The following is a 19,759-nucleotide window of genomic DNA, read 5'->3' on the forward strand; positions in this document are numbered from 1 at the left end:
CTGTGCACATAGGTTTAGGAGAACACAACCCTCTGTGCAAGGAAGGAGCCACAAGCATTCCCTAAAACCATGAAAATTGATAAATCTGAGGAAAAATCATTACAAACGAAAGTGTTTCAGACAATATTTATTGCAGACAAAGTCATGGCAATTTACATGAACCTCCTAAGCCGCTCAAAGTTTTTCACCCCAGTTACTTCAATAAAATGAGAACCAGAATCAAGCTACCCAAACCTAGATAGATTGTCCAAGGCTCAACCATCTGGATTTTGGGGTAAACTGCCTCACCCTAATTTCAGACAGTCTGAAATTACCATAGGATATGTCTAAAGAAATGCTGCCAACAGTTTTTAGTACCGACCATATAATTAGACCCATGACACAATAGACCTGTTACCTAGTCATCTAGGCATGCTTGAAGTAAAAATCTTTGATTGTATAGAATGACCAGAATTCTACTTTTTCTTTTGTTTGAGCTAAAGTCCTTACAGCCCGTCAATGGGTCCTTTGAGCTTGTGCTTACCTTAGTAAACCATACAGCACAGGATTTTCTCATCCATACCTAAACCTTTTCAAAGTTGACCATATGAGGGAGGTGATGGATAACATGATCCAGCCATCACAGGCACTAATCCAGCTGTCTGAAACATACACTAACATCAGCCAGTGATTCATACCGTCATTCAGCTCATTCTTACCAGCCTCTGACATCAACAAGCTGTCACAGTCCATACCTAAATCTTTTCAAATTTGACCATACGAGGGAGGTGATGGATAACATGATCCAGCCATCACAGGCACTAATCCAGCTGTCTGAAACATACACCAACATCAGCCAGTGATTCATACCGTCATTCAACTCATTCCTACCAGCCTCTGACATCAACAAGCTGTCACAGCTCCTAATCAAGCTGTTCGTTATGTGTGAAAAACAACAAAAAGCACATCCATACATATTATAAATAGCAAGTACAGACAATTCAAAATTGGGTTTTAAGTTAGTTTTTTATTTATAGGGAGCTTCCAATACTAGTTCAATGAGTCGTTCTACAACACATGTTCTATTTTGTGTCACAATGCAAGGTGTGAATTAAAATGCTAACAACATGGTAACCAATAGATTTTTTATGTATCTTGTTCTAATAAGTTTGGTGATGTTCTCTTATTCATGGGAGTGGCGTTTTCCTCTTGACTCCACTTTAAACCAGAAAGAACAGTTCTAGGGCACTTACATCATAACTGTAGATAAGGAAAATAATTAAAACACGACAAATATGACTCTAAAAAAGTATTAATAATTTCAATGAAATAGATATCCTTACCAGTGACTGCTAGGTGAACAGTAAGAATACTAAACATGCATGCATTCTTGGTGAAGTATTTCTTTAGGAAAGACTCAAGATGAAACCAGAAGTTAGAAGTATAGAAATTAAATTTTCAACTGCTTTAATTTAATGACACAAAATTCAAGAAGAAGAGGTGCCATAAAAAGGAAGCAGAAGCCACCTGCACAATATGATAAAGACCCGGAATGGCCATAACATCTCCACCAAGTAGTTTCAATCCAAAATCAACATGGGGCTGCAAATCAAGGATAAACAGAGATTCCAAACTACTCATCAGAGTTAATCTCAAGTGAGGAAATAAATGACAATATCAATCTACACTCATTTAGATTTAGAATTTCACCTTCTGTTAAATATCTGACACGTCAAAAAGACATGAATATACATCAATGAGATTGGTAAAATATTAACTTACATGTAAAAAGAGATTTAAACTTTTAACTTTTACCTTCTCCATAAGAGAGACCAATATCTTTGCAAAACATGGGAAAGCTGGGACAAGTGGCTTCAGTGTGACACGTGGAATTGCAAAAACCTGCAAATCTACCAACTGAAAAATGCATACACCCTCCAGCACTCAGTACACTTACAAATGGGATTGTCACATACTTAGAAACATAAAATACTTTTCAGCAAATAAGAGCAGACCTGCACAGTGGCCCTTAGACCAAATGCTTTAACTGCCACAATAATATTCGGGTTTCCAGCCCACCTCAGAGCAGGTTCAATGATCATTTCTTTTTCTTGAGTATCATAGACTTTCACTCCTGACAATATTGATAGCATGGAAAAAATTTATCAATCTAACTTAGTTAAAAGAAAGTTCGTGTCTATTTATTGTGCTTGTTCAAAAGGGAAGCCAAGGAATGCACAGTATCTACTAGCAACCAGTGAATTCAGTATGATACCAAATTATTGTTATGACAAACCTTTCCATAAGTGTTCAACTTCAGATATACTTCATCCTGAACTTAGGAAAGATGAGTACATTTCAAATTATCTCGGTAGTTGTTAAAAACTAACTATTTGGAGGATCAGAGATCAAAGAGCAATAATTGAAGACTTAGTGCTCAAAGCACCCATGAAATACACACATTTTTTCATAGCAACTGTAACATCACTTATAATGTGAATAACAAACAAAGAGAAAGATAAACACTTTCACAATGAAATGGCTTTAACGAGTAAAAGTATGTTTATAGCAATTAACAATCTAAATTCCTAAAAAAACAAGAAAGAACTTTTGAGTATCCTCATCAAACATGATATGCAATCTCAACAGCTGAAAATGATGCATTGCCATGAAATCATTTATTGCTATTAAAAACATGAGGAGAAAAAAAGATTGCTTCAGCTGATCAGATTACGTAACAAAAAGAAACTGCATGAAAATAGCTTCATCAGTTTATTTGCATTGCACAAACCTACATTAATCAGAAATGACTAAACTTGATAAACATAATGCAAATCTTGAATTCTTGGCTTTCCTAGTCAATTTTCATGAATAGATACATAATTCTGTCTTCGCCATGATAACCAATTGCCAGATAATGTAAAATCATAATCTAGTGAAATAAATTTTAATGACTGAACACAATATAAAAGCACATCATGTAACCACAAACATGATGTGATTAATATTCTATTGCCCAAATTTGGCTCCACAGCATTGAAGCAAAGTCTGAAATTCATTACATATATATACAGAAATATAATTCAAAGACTGGGGAACAAACATAACATTAATCTTTTGTTGGTTAAAACATTATCTAACAGAATAGAATCAAGACAGGAACAAATGAAACAGATTGAAAGTATATCGACGTCAACAAAGATCAAGAATATGCCAGTGGAACATATATAGGCCATTCATTAAACCTAATGCAAGTGTCTCAGGCATTGTTGAGGACAAATACATAAGCAAGTATGCTTTAAATAAATTAATAAAAAAAATCTAGACTAAAACTATCAGATACATAGTTATTTAATGTACTGGAGTATAACAATCATATTAGTCTAACGGTGATGATATATATACAGAAATATAATTCAAAGACTGGGGAACAAACATAACATTAATCTTTTGTTGGTTAAAACATTATCTAGCAGAATAGAATCAAGACAAGAACAAATGAAACAGACTAAAAGTATATTGACGTCAACAAAGGTCAAGAATATGCCAGTGGAACATATATAGGCCATTCTTTAAACCTAATGCAAGTGTCTCAGGCATTGTTGAGGACAAATACATAAGCAAGTATACTTTAAATAAATTAATAAAAAAAATCTAGACTAAAACTATCAGGTACATAGTTATTTAATGTACTGCAGTATAACAATCATATTAGTCTGACGGTGACAGTGATGTATTAAAGATTTGTAATGTGACAGGTTAAAGCCCAAGGCCCAGCGGTAATATACTACCCACATAAGCAATTGTTTACTTGCTGCTTTTATCTCTGCAGGTAACTCCTTCACAGCCAAAAATTGGTAAATGTGGAGGAAGCACTAGATACAATGTGAACCAAAGGCAGAGGTGGAAAGATCTCAATATGTAAAAGCAAGTTCATTGCCCCTGGAAAACAAAGCATTCACTTGATGTTTAAAAACAAATGATATGTAATGTGACCATCAATAAAGTTATTGATCAGTGCTAATGATCAATATATGTTTAACAAATATTATATCGTGAGACATAGATTATGTAGCATTTGGAAAAATGTGATGTAAATGGAAGTCCATCTCAAACAAATCTCGTGATGTACCTTTCCCAGCATTAATATAATTCACATGGTGCATATGTCATATGTGATCCAAACAATCATCCAAGTTTGTAATGTCCCCTTCAGGAATATTCTTATATTTTGCCCTAAAACCACACGTTGTAGTTAAAATAAGAAATGTAATACAGTTAGAATTATAACTTTACCAGTTAAAATGTCTTTAGGAAGATAAATCCTGATTTAGATCCTGCAATCATGTCAGTCAACATTTGAAATGTAATTTATAATACCAATTATTTCCATGGGGGTTAGGGATCCAATAACATATAAATGTGTATATAAGTAGTTGCATTAAATAGTATCCTATTATCAAATTGAATAAGTATTTGAGCAAAATCATGCATTGGGATTTAATCTGTAGTTTTATTTCCAAGAATCAACCATAGTAAGGATTAGATGGGTAAGCGAGATTGAGCGCCCGGAACCATTTGCCGCAACTAAGCCCAAGGGCGTGATATAACACCCCTTGGCACAGAAGTGGCAGGAACCCTTGTCCATCCAACATGGGGTGGTCTACTTAGAGGGGGAACCTGTATTAGCTCTCTCAACCATATCTCCTTACTAACTCATACATGATTGCTTCTTTCACTTCCCACAATCAACCATCATGGGGATTGGAGGGGATGACAAAAAGGGTGCCTAGAACCATTCGCCACAACTAAGCCCAAGGGCGTGATATAATACCCCTTGGCCCCTCTTGTCCATCCAACATGGGGTGGTCTACTTAGAAGGGGAACCCATATCTGCTCTCCCAAAGCATCTCCTTCCTAACCCACATATGATTGTTTGTGGGAGAATAAATTGATTAAATAAATAATTATAAGAGTCTTGATAGATTAGCAATTCCATTCTTAATTATCTTAGCACTACATAAGGAAATATATATTAAGCAAGATCAACATATTGCATTCCAATTACTTGCTAGATTATAAGTCTGCTATTTGCAGGTTCCTGATTCAAGTCTGCTATTGCAGGTTATCTACAAATGATCTGATCCAATTCCTTGATGAGTGCAGATTATGTATAATGACTTCTGATCCTTTCAGATTATTAAATGTTATAGATGGCTGCCTTTATTCTGAATTCAACTCAGACTTCCATTTCTTCCCCTTGCATTTTTCAGCAAGATATCAAAATTGCATTTTTAGATGTATATCCCATTTCCCACACAAACTACTAATTTTCAGGCTGATAGTGTTAGATCAGGTTCTGCTCTTACTTTCCTTATTTTCTGATTATCAACTGCTTATTTTCTTTTTATTCCCTTTTTTCCCATGCCTCTAAGTGATTTTGCCTTCCGATTTATAACATCCAACGGAAAGGGGGGGAGGCAGGGGGATCTGAGTCGGCCCCTTAACTCAATTTCCCAGGCTGGCTCATTCAAGGGTTGTTATGTAGTAAACCAAGGTCAATTCTGATGTACACATTGTTAATTTAGGCTAAGATCAAACATGCTCAACTCACAAGATGATTCAAATGAAAACTATTAAAATTACAAAATTTGAAAATAATACGATAAAAAAATTGTATCCTTATCTTCAATCTTCATCAATAGCATCTAGATCGAGGTCATCACTTAGTTCAATATCATCTGAACCAAAAGCAAATCGCTCACTTAGTTCAATATCATTTGAACCAAAAGCAAATCGCTAAAACATACTTCTATTTTCATTTCTCACATTTTTCTTTAAAATCTGTGCATGGAGGTCATGTTAATATATGGGAGCCCTGGGGAGTTGCCAGGGTGCATCCCTATACGGCTCCCATCACTGAACCGTTACTCAGCTTGGTTGGGAATGGGACTGGGACCCTAAGGGGAGAACCTGGTAACTTAGTAAAGAAACCATTCTGACATATTCAATCATAAAGCCTAAAGGAAATATTTATACAAAAGCATAGTTTGTCAAGTTGCTTGAGACTAAGAAAGAAGAAACATACAAAGATTCATGCTTTTGTATAAATATTTCCTCTACAATCGAATATGTCAGTATTTTGTCAAGTTGCTTGAGACTAAGAAGGAAGAAGCATGCAAAGATTCCTCAAAAATATATTGAATATTTTACCCAATTTACAAACAAGCAAACCAAAATGTAAACACAAATAGGGCATTCAATACATAATATATCATTTCTCTGTTGAATTATAACACAGCCCACCCCAAGCTGAAAGAAATGAAGGTCAACAATAAAAAGGAGTAGAAAAAGGTAATTTCAAGAATTTAAAACATATATTTGTTGATGAATTCTATTTTTGTAAGGAGGTATTAAACATTATTTTATAAAATTATGATACTTTGGATTTTATAAAAGGACAAAGTTATTGAAAAGTGTTCTGTTTTTCCCATGGACAAGATTTGGAAAGGGGTACTATTGATGTGTCTTTTGTACACGACCAAACACAGAATAAAATACCCAGAGGTATCTTATCCTCTCTTGAATAAAGCTTCCCGAATGCTGAAGATATCGCAGAAGGATCAATCGAAGAAACTCCAAGGCTCTGTTGTGTAGGTTCTCTACTCGTGGATAAGCTCTTGCGGTATGATGTGATTTTGCTGGAATCACAAGGGGACTTACATTTGACTGCCTGAGCATCTGATCTACTAGAACTCAAGTCCTATCTACTAGTTGGAAGATAAAGAAATGGCAAAAGGTACAGAGTTTAGAGAGTCTACTCTAAGACCTAGAATGCAAGAAGATGGATGAACGACTAGGTGGAGTCCTACTGGGCTAGGTCTCACCATCAGGCTGAACAATTCGACACCAACTCAGTGCGATCTTCTAAGGGATGCTTCAAATATATTCAAATCAGATACCATCAGATATTGATCATCATTCAAGTTAATGCATGAACAATAGATGTGTAACGACTTGAGATTAAGCTCATTCTATGCCAGTTGACCACGCAAGGCGCACTTACAGTCAGCAAGAGGCTAGTGGTTTGGACTAGGGGGGATTCCATGCGAGTGCATTCAATTACTTCTTTCATTCGATCTAATCATTTATCATCTACAATGAAGATTCCACAAGAGACCACGCATATTGCAAAGAAACGACACATTTCACCATATATTCAATGAAAAGGGGGTTCATTTACAATCAAGGCAACAATTTCTTGCCTTCTCTTCCTAATCTACTCTAATTGCTATTCTATTTGCTATTCTACTATCTATTGTCTATTAATCAATCTCTGACTATTATCTAACCAACTATTAACCTTTACAAATGAGGAGCCAGGGCTTTATATAGAGAACCCTTTACAAACAAACGGCTTTGATTGACTTAGAATCAATGGCTAGGATTACAAGATAGAAACCCTAATTAGGGTTTGTTACAACAAACTTCCTTAGCCAATTAGAAAATTACATTCCAAGGGTGAGGACCAATAGGAAGCAGGGGTAGGTACACCAAAGTTTGTGCCACCTCTAGTAAATTAGGTACATTGAATGTAGTCATGCTAAGGTGGACCAATCCGACTGGAGGAATCATAACTGGGATGCCACCTTGTCTAGTACTTGCTCGTTCCTCTTTTAATATTCAATTTGATGATGCTGAAAAGTTAACTTTGATTAACTCTTCTGAAACTATCTGCTTCTTCAACGTACCCTTGCATTGACCTTGGTTGATCCTCCTTTGTCTTTAATGTGCTTGATGAACGGTGTGCCTTTCTTTGACTCCCATGTGTCTAATGAGGTTTCCTGACTGTCAAGTCGTCCTTCTCCGGAAGTACACCTCGCCTTGAAGTGCTGGCAAAGCCTTTCTTTGTTATCTTGTGGTAGAATGAGGTCTTGAGGCTAACTTGAACTCCTTGAACACTCCTAGTCATCCAATGCCTCAAAGCATCTTGAGTCTTCCCCTTTTGCCTGTGGAACGTCCTTGATGATGATGGACTGGAAGTGGTCGTCCATGCCCTAGCCTGGTCTTCTTCCATCTGCAAAATAAACCAAGGATGATTAAGGACACATAATAAATTCATTCAGCGTAGCATTTTCTACCTTAAAACATCAACAAGAGTTATCAAAATGAAGCTCGCTTGAGATCCTTCCCAAGGACAGGACCTATAAGGGATTTTGCCCTGGACCCTTTGGAAAGGTCAGGAGCGAAATTTGCATTCCAGGACAATTCTATCACTCCTTTACTCCAAAATTCCTCCCAAGGCAAGAATATGCTTAGTTTTCTCTTCTCCAAAGCCTAGGGATCTATGTCCTGACCTTGGTTATGGGCAAGTTAGGTGAAATTGAGAATTTCGCTCTGGACCCTTTGGAAGGGTCAGGAGCGAAATTCAAGCTTTAGAGTTATTTCTTGACTTCATTCGCTTCAATTCACCTAACAAGGCAAGAATACCTCACTCCACCTTCAACCATGCCATAGGAATCAATGTTTTGGCTTCACTCAAGGAGAAAATGGTTGATTTGGAGAATTTCGCTCTGGACCCTTTGGAAGGGTCAGGAGCAAATTTCTCTCTTTGCTTGTTTTCCCTCACTCAACTCCATTTCTTTCACGTTGTTATTACTTGATTCTCCATTTGAATCCTTCTCTCAACTTGACAACACTTACTTGGCCTCAAAATGGCTAATAAGGAGAATTTCGCCAAAAACCATGGCTAGGGACAGGACCTATTTAGGATTTCGCCCTGGACCCTTTGGAAGGGTCAGGAGCGAAATCCTTGTTCAAGCTTAAAATCTTCATTTCTGGAGGCGATAATCCATTCAAGGGCAATCCTAGGGGCATCTCCCAACTTCTCCCACCTTGGTCTAGGCTTAGCTTGGCATAAAAATGAAAGGAAAAGGTAGTTTTAAGGAATTTCGCTCTGGACCCTTTGGAAGGGTCAGGAGCAAAATTCATATTTTGAGCTTATTCTTTCATTCCTCTCACTTCCATCCACCTTCAAAGGCAAGGTCACGCCACTTCAAACCCATCCAAGCCATAAAAACCAAGGATTTGACTTGCTTTGTGTTACCTCGTCATTCATCCTTCATAACAAGAGTAAATCACCCTATAAAATTTTATTTGAAGTTCTTATCTTTCTTGGAATTCCTCGGTTCAATCCTTAATCCGTTTGTAGATTGTCTTTTAATCTGAAATGCCAAGTTTTAATGATCGGATTGAACCCCGTGAACTCATTGAACCTTTTTGAAGCAGGTTCATAAGGTTCATTTAGGTTCCGCAGGTTCTTAGGTGTCTAGGAGGTTTTCATACTAACATTCACTCAAAGTGTTTTGCAATGGTTCTTTTAATGGTCGTGTTCGGTGATGTGTTATATCATCTCTCTCCAGGCTGTGAACTCTTTGAACCTAGTTCAAACAATTCGGGGGTGTTCAACACGGTTCAAAGGGTCAACAGCACTTAACATAGTTAATCCTTTTAGAAGAGAATTTTCTTGGCGCGGTGTACGCCTTGAACTACTTTAACTCTGGTGAAGTCAGGTCAGATTGTTCATGCGTGTTCAAATCAGGTGGGTCCCATGAGCTAAAAGACATGATGGTGCACTTATTGCCAAGTATGATGAAGGTTGAACCATATCTCGGGTTACGTCAACTGTTTGAGTTTTCGAGGCAAGTAATCATTTCAGGAACTGGCAGTTACTTCAAAAACGTCGCCATGCATTCAATGCGTGCGTGCGATGTCCAATCCAAAAGCTCAACACATTTAAACTGACGATTGGAATTAATGCACTTAATAAGTACGTATCATTGCTTTTGCTATAAGGTATGAAGGGATTAATTCTCTGAAAATTTGTTCCTCATTGTTGCGGAGTTACTTTTCTTGGATAAAAGGTTTGTTTGCTGGTAGTCGTCTGATTGCTGTCAACTGTGAAGGTGAGTTTGTTTCCTGTCCTCTCCAGTGATTTTTACCTGCTTTTCCTCTCTCGTAATAAGATTTGTTGAGAAAATGAGGCTTGTCATTTATGAATTATGAAGTCCACATTGCACCTTTTCGGGAACATTTTTAGTCTTGCATGTACAGAGCCCATAGTCAATGATACAGACTTAAAAGGGGAAAATCTTTAAGTTTTAAAGGAAAGGGTGTTCAAGGGAATTGATGGTTCCTTGGGTGTGGAAATTCTGAGTAGTGGTCTCATAGAAGCGGCAGCCTTCCCCCCAGCTATCCCTTGCCCAGAACTGGTTAGAGAGTGTATTGCTAGGTATGATCCAATTTCCGAGACCATCAGAAGAGATAATGGTGAAACCCTCCTCGCCATTAACCGCGAAGTTATTTCCTCTGTTTTCAGACTACCTGATTACCAGTTCTCAAACTTTTCTCCCGCCCAATCAATTACTGAGTTCAACGCAGATAGAACCGGGCACGGGAGTAATGTAGCGAAATATTGGTTGAAGGTTCCCCAAAGGGGTGGCTCCAAGTTGCCCAAGAATCCCAACAAGAACCATATGCTTCCCCACATTCATGATGTCATGTTACTGTTGCACCGAGTCAGAGGCTCAACGAAGGCCTACAGTTTCGACGACTAGAATTATTGCTATGTACAACTGGTATTAGAAGGAAAGCAATACCTCGATTGGGCAAAGCTGATTGCCGATTCCATGAGGGAGCAGCTGAGCATGGCCAAACAGTTCAAGCAGAATTTCTTCATGTCCTCATATCTGATATATTGCTTGGCGTGTGTTAAGGAGATAGTGGGAATACCTAGGCAGCTCACTGAGTGAGAGGTCTCTGTATATGATTTTTACCCTATGCTACAAAAGGATAATGCTTTGCAAGACTTTAGGAGGGTACATAATGCCTTCTTGGGAGATTTGTGTTACGAATTAAAGAACATGAAAACCAAGAGGATGTCTGAGGATGCACAGGCAATAGTGAAAAGATTTGGTAGTTTCTTTATCTAGTTCCCTAGCTTTTGCTACATAAGAGTAGGCGGTTTTGAGGAAGAGCCCTTCAAGCTTCCTCGTTTTTGTTCAGATTGTTTTGTTTTGGCAGAGGTTTGTAGGTAGTTGGCTACCGTGATTAAGAAGGCTCAACCCAGGGATAAATGGGAGGATCATTTTCCTATTCAGTTGGGTATTTTATCCTATAGTTCAATGTCAGATGCTTTGAGCATTGGAGCAGACTTGAAAAACTTCAATTTTCCACTGTACCATGAAAGAAATGGCTTTGAAAATAAAGGTTTGTCACGAAGTCTTGGTCTGATGCCGTACCTCCCAATTCCACATCTAGAGGACTTCTGGGAAGATTGCAGTGATGAGCTCGAGGTGTTCAAGAGGGCAAACATGAGAATGGTGTTGGAGCAAGTAATTTCACTACAGGTGAAGCTTGACATAAATGGGCTTGAAGAAGATTATCTGGAGTTGTTTGAACCCGGATACTTAGTCCAAGCTGAAACCGAAGTGTCCTGCATCAACTGGGATGTGGAAGAAGAGGACGATATACAGCTAAAAACAAAAAGGGTTTTGGAGAGAATCGCAGAATGGGTTGGTAGAAAGAGAGCAGTGAGATTAGGCACCAAGTCTAACTCTGAGAGAAATAGTGAGGTTACTCTGCGTTCACCAAAGTGTTTTTCTAATCACACTTCTATGCATGTTCATGCAGGTAAGGATAAAAAGCCATCTCACATTAGGCACAAGCCTAATCCGGCTCTGGACTTCTCTGCTCCTCGACATACCAGGTCACGAAGTACTGCGCAGAAAAGAATGGACCAAACCAAAGATATAGAGGCGAAGGATAAAATTCTTGATGCTCAGATATTTGAAGTTGAAGATCTTGACAGTGACATTGTCAACACCATGGATTCCCATGCGGTTACCGTAGCCATGACGCCACCCTCTAAAGTGATCGGAGGAACAACCAGTTCGAGTGCAACTCCTAAGTGGCTAACCACTTCAGTAAGCAAAAAACGGAGTTTCATTCCCATGACCATTCCAATTCAAGACATGGTAGTTAAGTACACAGAGAAGGGCCCCAAGCCAAAGAGGTTCAAAACAACTGCCTGACTGGATAATGATGAAGGAACCGGAAAGTGGGTTGCCGAGATTGCCTCATACAAGCCCAAGGACGAAGATAAGGAAGTCAGTGCAGAGGATTTTGAGATCACCAAGGTGGAGCTCGGGAACATGAGTAGGGATTTGGATAATCATTTCTTCCAGGTATCAGCTAAGAAAATGCTCACCAGGTCGGAAAAAGATGGGTGGGAGAAGAGAGAGCTAAAGCGGCATATAAACATTCTCGCTCAATTCATTGATAGCATCGGTTGCTTCGGAGCACTTCCCAATATCCCATGCTACAGAGAGCTTTGATCCTACTTCACCAGAGAATAAAAAGCTAATGAGTTAGGTTCAACAAGCTAAAAGCATTGCAGAGGCTGTGGAGAGATGGATTGAAGGAGTAATTAAAGACGGAGAAAAATATATCACAAGCTCCCGGAAGTTATGTGATGAGATGCAGAGCCTCATTGCAGAAATTCAAAACCAAATTTCGCCATGGGAGAAAGAGGAACATAACTGGGAAAATGTCTTGCCTATGCTCACCAAAATAGAAGAGTACGGAGCCACCAGATTCCTGACAGAGAATTCAATCAAGTTGGTAACCGATGAATGCCAACTCTTCGTATTGAAAAAGACCATAATGTGGCGGGTACTCACCTTCAAGTCTGTGATTTCCGATGCCATGACTTTTGTTTATGAACTTCAAGACCTCCAATGCAGTTTAGTTAATGACAACAAAGTGGTTAATCCGGACCACGATTGGCAGTTGGGGATTTGTGGGTTGAACACGTAGGATGCGATAAAGGCTTTCAGGCTATACATGGAGAAAATTAAAGCTAAAGGCAATTTCACCCCTAAAGAAATAACACAAGTCGCCCAGATCGAGTCCATGACGTTTATCGGTAACGATCAGTTACCGAAGCATGCCGAGAAAATGGTGAAGCACAGATGGAATATAGAAGCCGCAAAGGCAAAAATCAACGCTGTGAAGAATCCAAACCAATCTATAATCCAGGAACTTGCAACTGCCCACAATGCCCAGGAAAGCGAAGGAGAAGATGACGATGGAAAAGGAGCATAACGTGTTGTTAATGCTCTGTTTTTATGTATTTTTCATGATTGTGCAAATGACTTCGGGACATTTGTCCCAAATATACTCTGTTGGTTTTCGTAACTGATTCAGAGGAGGCCGAGTTTTCAGGGAGACCTCCTCTGTTCTAAAGACTATAAATTAGATTAGGATAGACTGAAAAGGGGTTAGATTTTGGTTAGAATTTTGTTAGCTTTTGCTTAGTTTTTTCTGGTTTTAGAAGTTCTGTTTTGTTGAAGGAAGTCATCAGAATTTAAAAATCAGGAATTGAAAAGGATTTATACATGTATTGTTGTGTCTTTGTCACATAAGATATATATATATATATAAAAGATCATATTGTTTTTTGGGAGAGGGAAAACCTTTGAGTTTTGAATCTGTGTAGTGATATATCTTTGCATATATTGATCTAATCAAACGACAGTGATCGCCTTTCCAATGCAGAATGTTATTATTATTCTAGGACTCCTTCCTGTGAGATTTTAAAAGATATGTGCTTGAAAAGAGATTTTATTTCTCTTATCTGTTTTATGAACTGTTAAACTGGTGTTCTGAACATTGTTTCGATCACTTCCATTTCTCATGTTGAAGCATTTTGAAGAATATTTTTTCTCTGAAATATGTGTAAATCATTAGCCTCTCATCTAAGAATGAAGTAGGTAGCCTTACGTGCTTTCAGGTTAAAAGCATACCAATTAGAATTAGATTATTCCCTGAATAACTAATGGAGGGAGCTGTACCTATCAAAAATTCCGAGAGAAGTAGTATATGTTACACTTACCCAACTGTTTAGTTTTTGTCTTTTAAAGAAGGCGACAGAGTTTGGAATTAATTAATTTGAAGGAAGGCAAAAATCCGTTCACTAACACTTGAAGGGAAAATAGGTGATTTTAGGAATTTCGCTCTGGACCCTTTGGAAGGGTCAGGAGCGAATTTCATGATTTGGCTCAATTCCTTCAAATTTGATAATCACTAGCAAGTCAAAGTCAAACCTAAGGACACTTCCAATCCTAATTCACCTTGAACCACCCTAGACTTGGCATAAAATTGAGGGAAAAGAGTGGTTTTGTGAAATTTCGCTCTGGACCCTTTGGAAGGGTCAGGAGCGAATTTCTCATTCTAGACTTGACTCTTCATCTTTTCAATCCCACTCTTATTTGCAAGGTAAAATTCCATCACTCTTCACCCAAGGAACAAGGTTTGAAGCCCAAGCATGGAAGCAAATGAGGTTAATAAAGAATTTCACTCTGGACCCTTTGGAAGGGTCAGGAGCGAAATTCATGTTTTAGGCAAAATCTTCATCTTTCAAAGCGTCCAACTACCTCTCAAGGCAAGAACATATCCATCTACCCCCACCATAACCAAGGAACAAGGCTTTCAGTGCAAACGAGGAAAAAAGGTGTCTTCTAAGAATTTCGCTCTGGACCCTTTGGAAGGGTCGGGAGCAAAATTTCTTTTAGGCTCAAATCTTGACTTCATCTCTCACATTTCTTCACTCCATATAAGTGTTTGGCCCTCAATAATGCCTGGGAATGAGTTAGTTCTAAGTTTGGATCAAAGTAGAATGTCCTATAGAGGAATTCGCTCTGGACCCTCTGGAAGGGTCAGGAGCGAAATTTGACATTTTGGTCTCTCTGTCAGGATTCATATATGGAATATAACATTTAAGTATAAGTGGTTATATTCCATATATATTGTCAGGATGTTTGAGAGTGGTTTCGGACCTCCAGGAGTTATAATGCAAAATCTAGTTTTTGGAGGATTTTTCAATTTTCCAGATAGTCAAATTTCAGGATCAGGATGACATTCCAGACTTAGCCAAATTTCAGGACATTTGAAGATCAGGATGACATTCCAGACTTCATCACTCACCAATTTGACCTAACTCAGATCTTCAAAGATGATATTCACTCACCAAGCTTCATTGACCTCCTCAAACTCAAACAAGACACAATTAGCAATAAGAGCAAAACCCTGTCCTAAGGAAGACTTTCAAAGATGACCCTAACCCGGAGCATCCACTGACTCACCTTTAGCTAAAACAGAGCCTGCTCTCTTAGTGATCCCTCTGGCAACACTCAGCATGCCAAGGCTAATAGACAAAACCCTAAAAGACCTAGAAACAAACCCCAGAAAGCAAAAAAGTAGGGGTCCCCATTTGCAATGGGGCCATGTGTGAATACATCACAACAGGTACCAAATGAAAGAAAGATTTATTTCTAGTTTCAAACAAAACAATGAGAGCACAACTTTTTGATATGTAGCTGCCAAGCACATGCAGCCACAAGGCTTCATAAACCACCCAAGCCTTGCAGGCTATAAAAGGAATTTGAACGAGCAGGTAAAAGGAGGAATTTTTTGTCCCCTAGGAACAGCCATGCTAAAGCTTTTGGATTCTTCACTTGCTATTTTTTCATGTGTTTCATAGGTAATATTGATTTTTTAGCTCACATGGGAACTTCTACACAAGTTCAGTGTGGACATGTTGTAAGTGATTTGAATTATTCTATTTTGCATTTCACTTTTGATAAAAAGTGAGACTTTTATTTAGCTAATTAGCTAATAAGTCTAATAAAGTGCAGGATATACACTAATGATTTAAATTTATCTTCCAACTCATCTCTTGCAAGACATGAGGAGCTTTTTGAAGATTAGATTTTTAACTAAATAGTGTAAAGAGAGGGAGGCGCAAGACAGAAATATATACAGTGATATTATATCAGCTGTTGTGAACAGTTTGTAGACGTTTTCTTTTTAAGTTTTTTTAAAGAATAAGAAACTGATTTGAAGGTGTAATTATTTGTATATTTGTTTTACACTTTCATAATTTCAAGTTTTGGCTACTTTCTGATTCACGCAATGTCAAAAGACTAATTTTGATTATTAGAACATTACAACAGCAGTCGCCTGGGTTAAAACTCTTCATGGTATCAAGGCTGATTGTTGGGATCATGTAGGAAATTTGTGAGGAAACCACAGCTAAAATTTGCTAAGAATTGTTAAAAAATTATTTTGAAAATCATGAATGGTCCTTGCAAATTGCACAAGTATTTTTTTTTGTTTAAAAATCACAAAACCAGAAAAGAGGCAAATCACAGGCAGATTCTTCTGAAAAAATCGTGGGTTTTTTGTTCATGCATCACACCCATTGTTTATAAAAATTGAATTGTCTTTCTGCTGAAAAATCATGACTAGGGTTTTGAGCAAACCAATAGACTGCAATTAGGTTTTTTGCAATAACAGCTAGGGTTTTCAAATCAGCAACAAGAAGGTTTTTATTTTCAAAATATTTTGAGGAGTTTATTTTTTTCAGATCTAGGAGTTTTGTGAAAGAAAAAAAAATTCATGGCATCAACTAGCCTCAGATGTGAGAATAGATTAGAAGGTGCATTAAATTTCCTACCTTAGAAAGTCAGCGTGACTTTGTTGTTGGAAGAAAATGAGATCTGGGATATTATAAAAGATTAGATGGTTCCACCTACAAATTTGCAACAATTGGCAGCTCATAAAAAGAAACAGGTAAAGAATATCGGACAATCATGGATGCAATAATGTATCATTCAATTCCTAATTTATTTGAAAATAAAACAGCCAAAGAGATGTTTGATGCTCTAGTTAGTGTTTACCAAAGTAAAAACATAAACAGGAAGATGATATTGTGAAACAAATTCAGATCCACAGAGACTGTAATGTCCCCTTTCTAGGCGACAGGAGAAGAGTAGTGGGATGGTCTATTATTTGGATCCCATAGGCCATCAGGACGCAGAGGGATTCCTTTCAGTGGATTGACAGAGGTAGTCCTGAGCTTTATATGCCATTTTGAGTAGTTTCAAGCATATTCCTAAAATTTAGGAGGTATTCCTAGATTTTAGGGGATGAATAGGATTGGTCTAGGAGGTGCCTGGAGACTTTCTGGGATGATTGGGGGACTTTTGTCAGGTTCCTAAATTTTAGGAAGAACTTCCAGATCAGCAGCAGTCACTAAGAGGTACTCATAGCGGTGATGAGTCATCAGGACTCAGTTTCAAGTTCATCGGGATTTTCGTCTACACTTTATGAGCACCCCAAGATTTTAGGGATGTACGCCCAGTTGGCATAGAGGATTCAGGCTATATGCACTTTTAGGTGGTCATCAACAAAATACAGTTTGAGGTTCAATTGAGTGTTTGGTGGGAAATTATTCAATAAAGTTTATAATAAAAGCTTATAAAAGCTTATAAGACTTTATAAATTACTTTTTGCTATATTTAGTAACTTATTTATAAAAGTAACTTTATAATGTTATAACTTTATTTTCCCCCTTGGCTCAATTTCCTAGGCAAGTGTTATAACTTAAAAAGTGGTCATTTTTTAGTGATGAACCAACCCCCAAAGCTGAGCGCTCCTTGGAGGAAAGAAGATTCCAATGGAATCTTTAGTTTATGCCATTTAGAGTTGCCTTGGGTGTGGGAAGCATATAGCAACCTTGGCGTGGCATATTGTGACATTCGATTATTATTATTTTTGCAACTTTCAGCTCTGCAAACCTGCAATCGGCAGCTACTGCAAAGGCACAGGGGTTGAGAACGTTACCTCTCAATTCTGGATTGGTTGGACGCAAACCCAGCCATTCATAGATCTTTGGTGTTAAGGAAGAAGCATAGATCAGGCCATTTTGGGTCAAATTCTGAGTATTCCCAGTCTGCAACAGCAATTACAAGGTTGAATTCTCTGATCTAGGCAGTCTACAGGGTATTTCCAGCAAGCACAGTCATTCAATCAGCAAGCCGTACTCTTCCAGACAGGGCCGTACCACCCCACCTTGCCTGGAGACCATTTAAAATAATAGAGAGTTTTAATCCTTCTAATTGCTTCTAAAATCATTGTTGGATGTTATAGTTTGAACAAATACATGATCTCTTCAGCAGTATTGGAGCAATTGTGGGCTACATGAACAATTTATTGGGAAAAGGCTACCAATTTAGAAGAGGAATTCTACAGACAAAAATTCCAGAAGTGTGTAGAATTGCATTTGAGTTTCAGATTTGTTTAGATAATTCATTATTAGTGTAATAAAGTCAATTGGAACCATTATTGCTTTGAGGGGACTTCTACAACAACCATTCTTTCAGTCTAGCTCAAAAGGGAGTCTCAAGACTCTCAACTGAACAAGCTTGGACCATTGGTAAGCCAACACTGGCTTCATTTGTTAAAATCATTCATTCATTTGCAAATGTAATTAGCTGTTGGAAAATTCAAAGTTCTGGAACTCTATTTCAGTTTGTCATTCTTTCTTGTATTGCAATTATTCTACATTCTTTATTGTTAAAAATTCAAGCAAAAACACCTAAACAGCATAAAACCTCAAAAAACCAAAACAAAACCAACAAACTCCATCACTAGTCAAAGTCAAAAATTGAAACAAAATCAGTAGTTTGGTTAAGATTCTAGTTTCGAATCTTTCAAGATGATTAAATCAGATACAGCTACCAGATATTTAATGAAGGTCACACAGCTTCGTGACCAACTTGCAACAATTAGGAGAAGGTTGAAAATGCAAGCTAGTGAACTTGGCATTGAATAGTTTCTCATCTTCATGGCAAGCATTTGTACAGGGTATTTGTGCCAGAGATATTTTTCTCCTTCTAGGTAATGATTTATAAATATTTGAGTCAGAGATGCTTATATTTTAAAACCTGATACACATTGGAAACTCTATTGTGCTTAAAACTCCCTTTTCATAAGGATTTGAACATAAACAAAGCCTTTGTTGTCTCAAACTTTTACAAAGCTTATCTCAACTTTTTATATTCTCTGCTGCAATTTCTATTGTGTTAATTCATTTTCTATGGTTTTCATGAAACCACAAACTACTTTAATTTTCTATTTTCAACTTCTCCTCTACTTTTTTTCGAAAAACAATCATGAAAGATTACATTGCCCAACTGATAAAGCTACCAAATCTATTTTGCACATAAATTCACAAATTCATTCAAAGAATACTTTCAATGTTAGAAAGTTGAACAAATTCCAAATCAAAATCAAAGCATTTCATAAGATCAGACGGATTACCTGAAAAGAATTGTCATGGTTGGAAGGTCATGCATGACTCGTGTCCTTTTCTATCTATGTTTCTTGTGTGCTTAACTAAAAACCACTTTTTTAAGAGAGATTCAAACTGTCCTACAAATATTTTATAATCTAGAATAGATAGGTTGTATATAAATAGAAAACAGCAGAAAGTTTCTAGGCCCAAAGAAATTAAACCAATTCATTGTGGCTGAGACTTTACGAGATCCAGGTTTTTGGCAATGAAGAAATCATTCTAGCTAGGGTTTGAAATAGATTTTCAATGTTTATGTTCAGGTGGACTGCAAACAAATGCAGCCAGTGTAAGTTGAGGTGGGTTTCTGGGGTCGCTCCTCTATGAGTTTGTCCACATGACCTTTTTCTTGTTCACCAATCCCCCACCCTTCAAACCAGCCTCTCTTCCTCTCCTTCATTTTCTTCTTCCTTTGAAGGCCCTTATCCCCCTCTCAAATCCTTCTTCCTTTGTGACTGTCCCTAAATCTTGCAAGTTCATCTCCAAGCTTGATTTTGTTTCCTTAAATTTTGCCCAAAATATGAA

General features: G+C 37.6%; 1 protein-coding gene across 1 annotated transcript in view; it reads right to left on the reverse strand.

Annotated features, from left to right (window-relative positions):
* The window catches only part of LOC131060452 (synaptotagmin-2), a 154,452-nt gene that overhangs the window by 57,545 nt on the left and 77,148 nt on the right, over positions 1 to 19,759 (reverse strand). Inside the window, exons 5-7 of the mRNA XM_057993686.2 lie at positions 1,995 to 2,113; positions 1,795 to 1,896; positions 1,507 to 1,581 (exon numbers count right to left, since the gene is read on the reverse strand). Coding sequence (XP_057849669.1) covers positions 1,507 to 1,581; positions 1,795 to 1,896; positions 1,995 to 2,113 — 296 coding nt within the window. The remainder of the gene's footprint in view (positions 1 to 1,506; positions 1,582 to 1,794; positions 1,897 to 1,994; positions 2,114 to 19,759) is intronic.

The sequence above is a fragment of the Cryptomeria japonica genome, chromosome 2, assembly GCF_030272615.1.
Source record: "Cryptomeria japonica chromosome 2, Sugi_1.0, whole genome shotgun sequence".
Classification (NCBI taxonomy): Eukaryota; Viridiplantae; Streptophyta; class Pinopsida; order Cupressales; family Cupressaceae; genus Cryptomeria; species Cryptomeria japonica.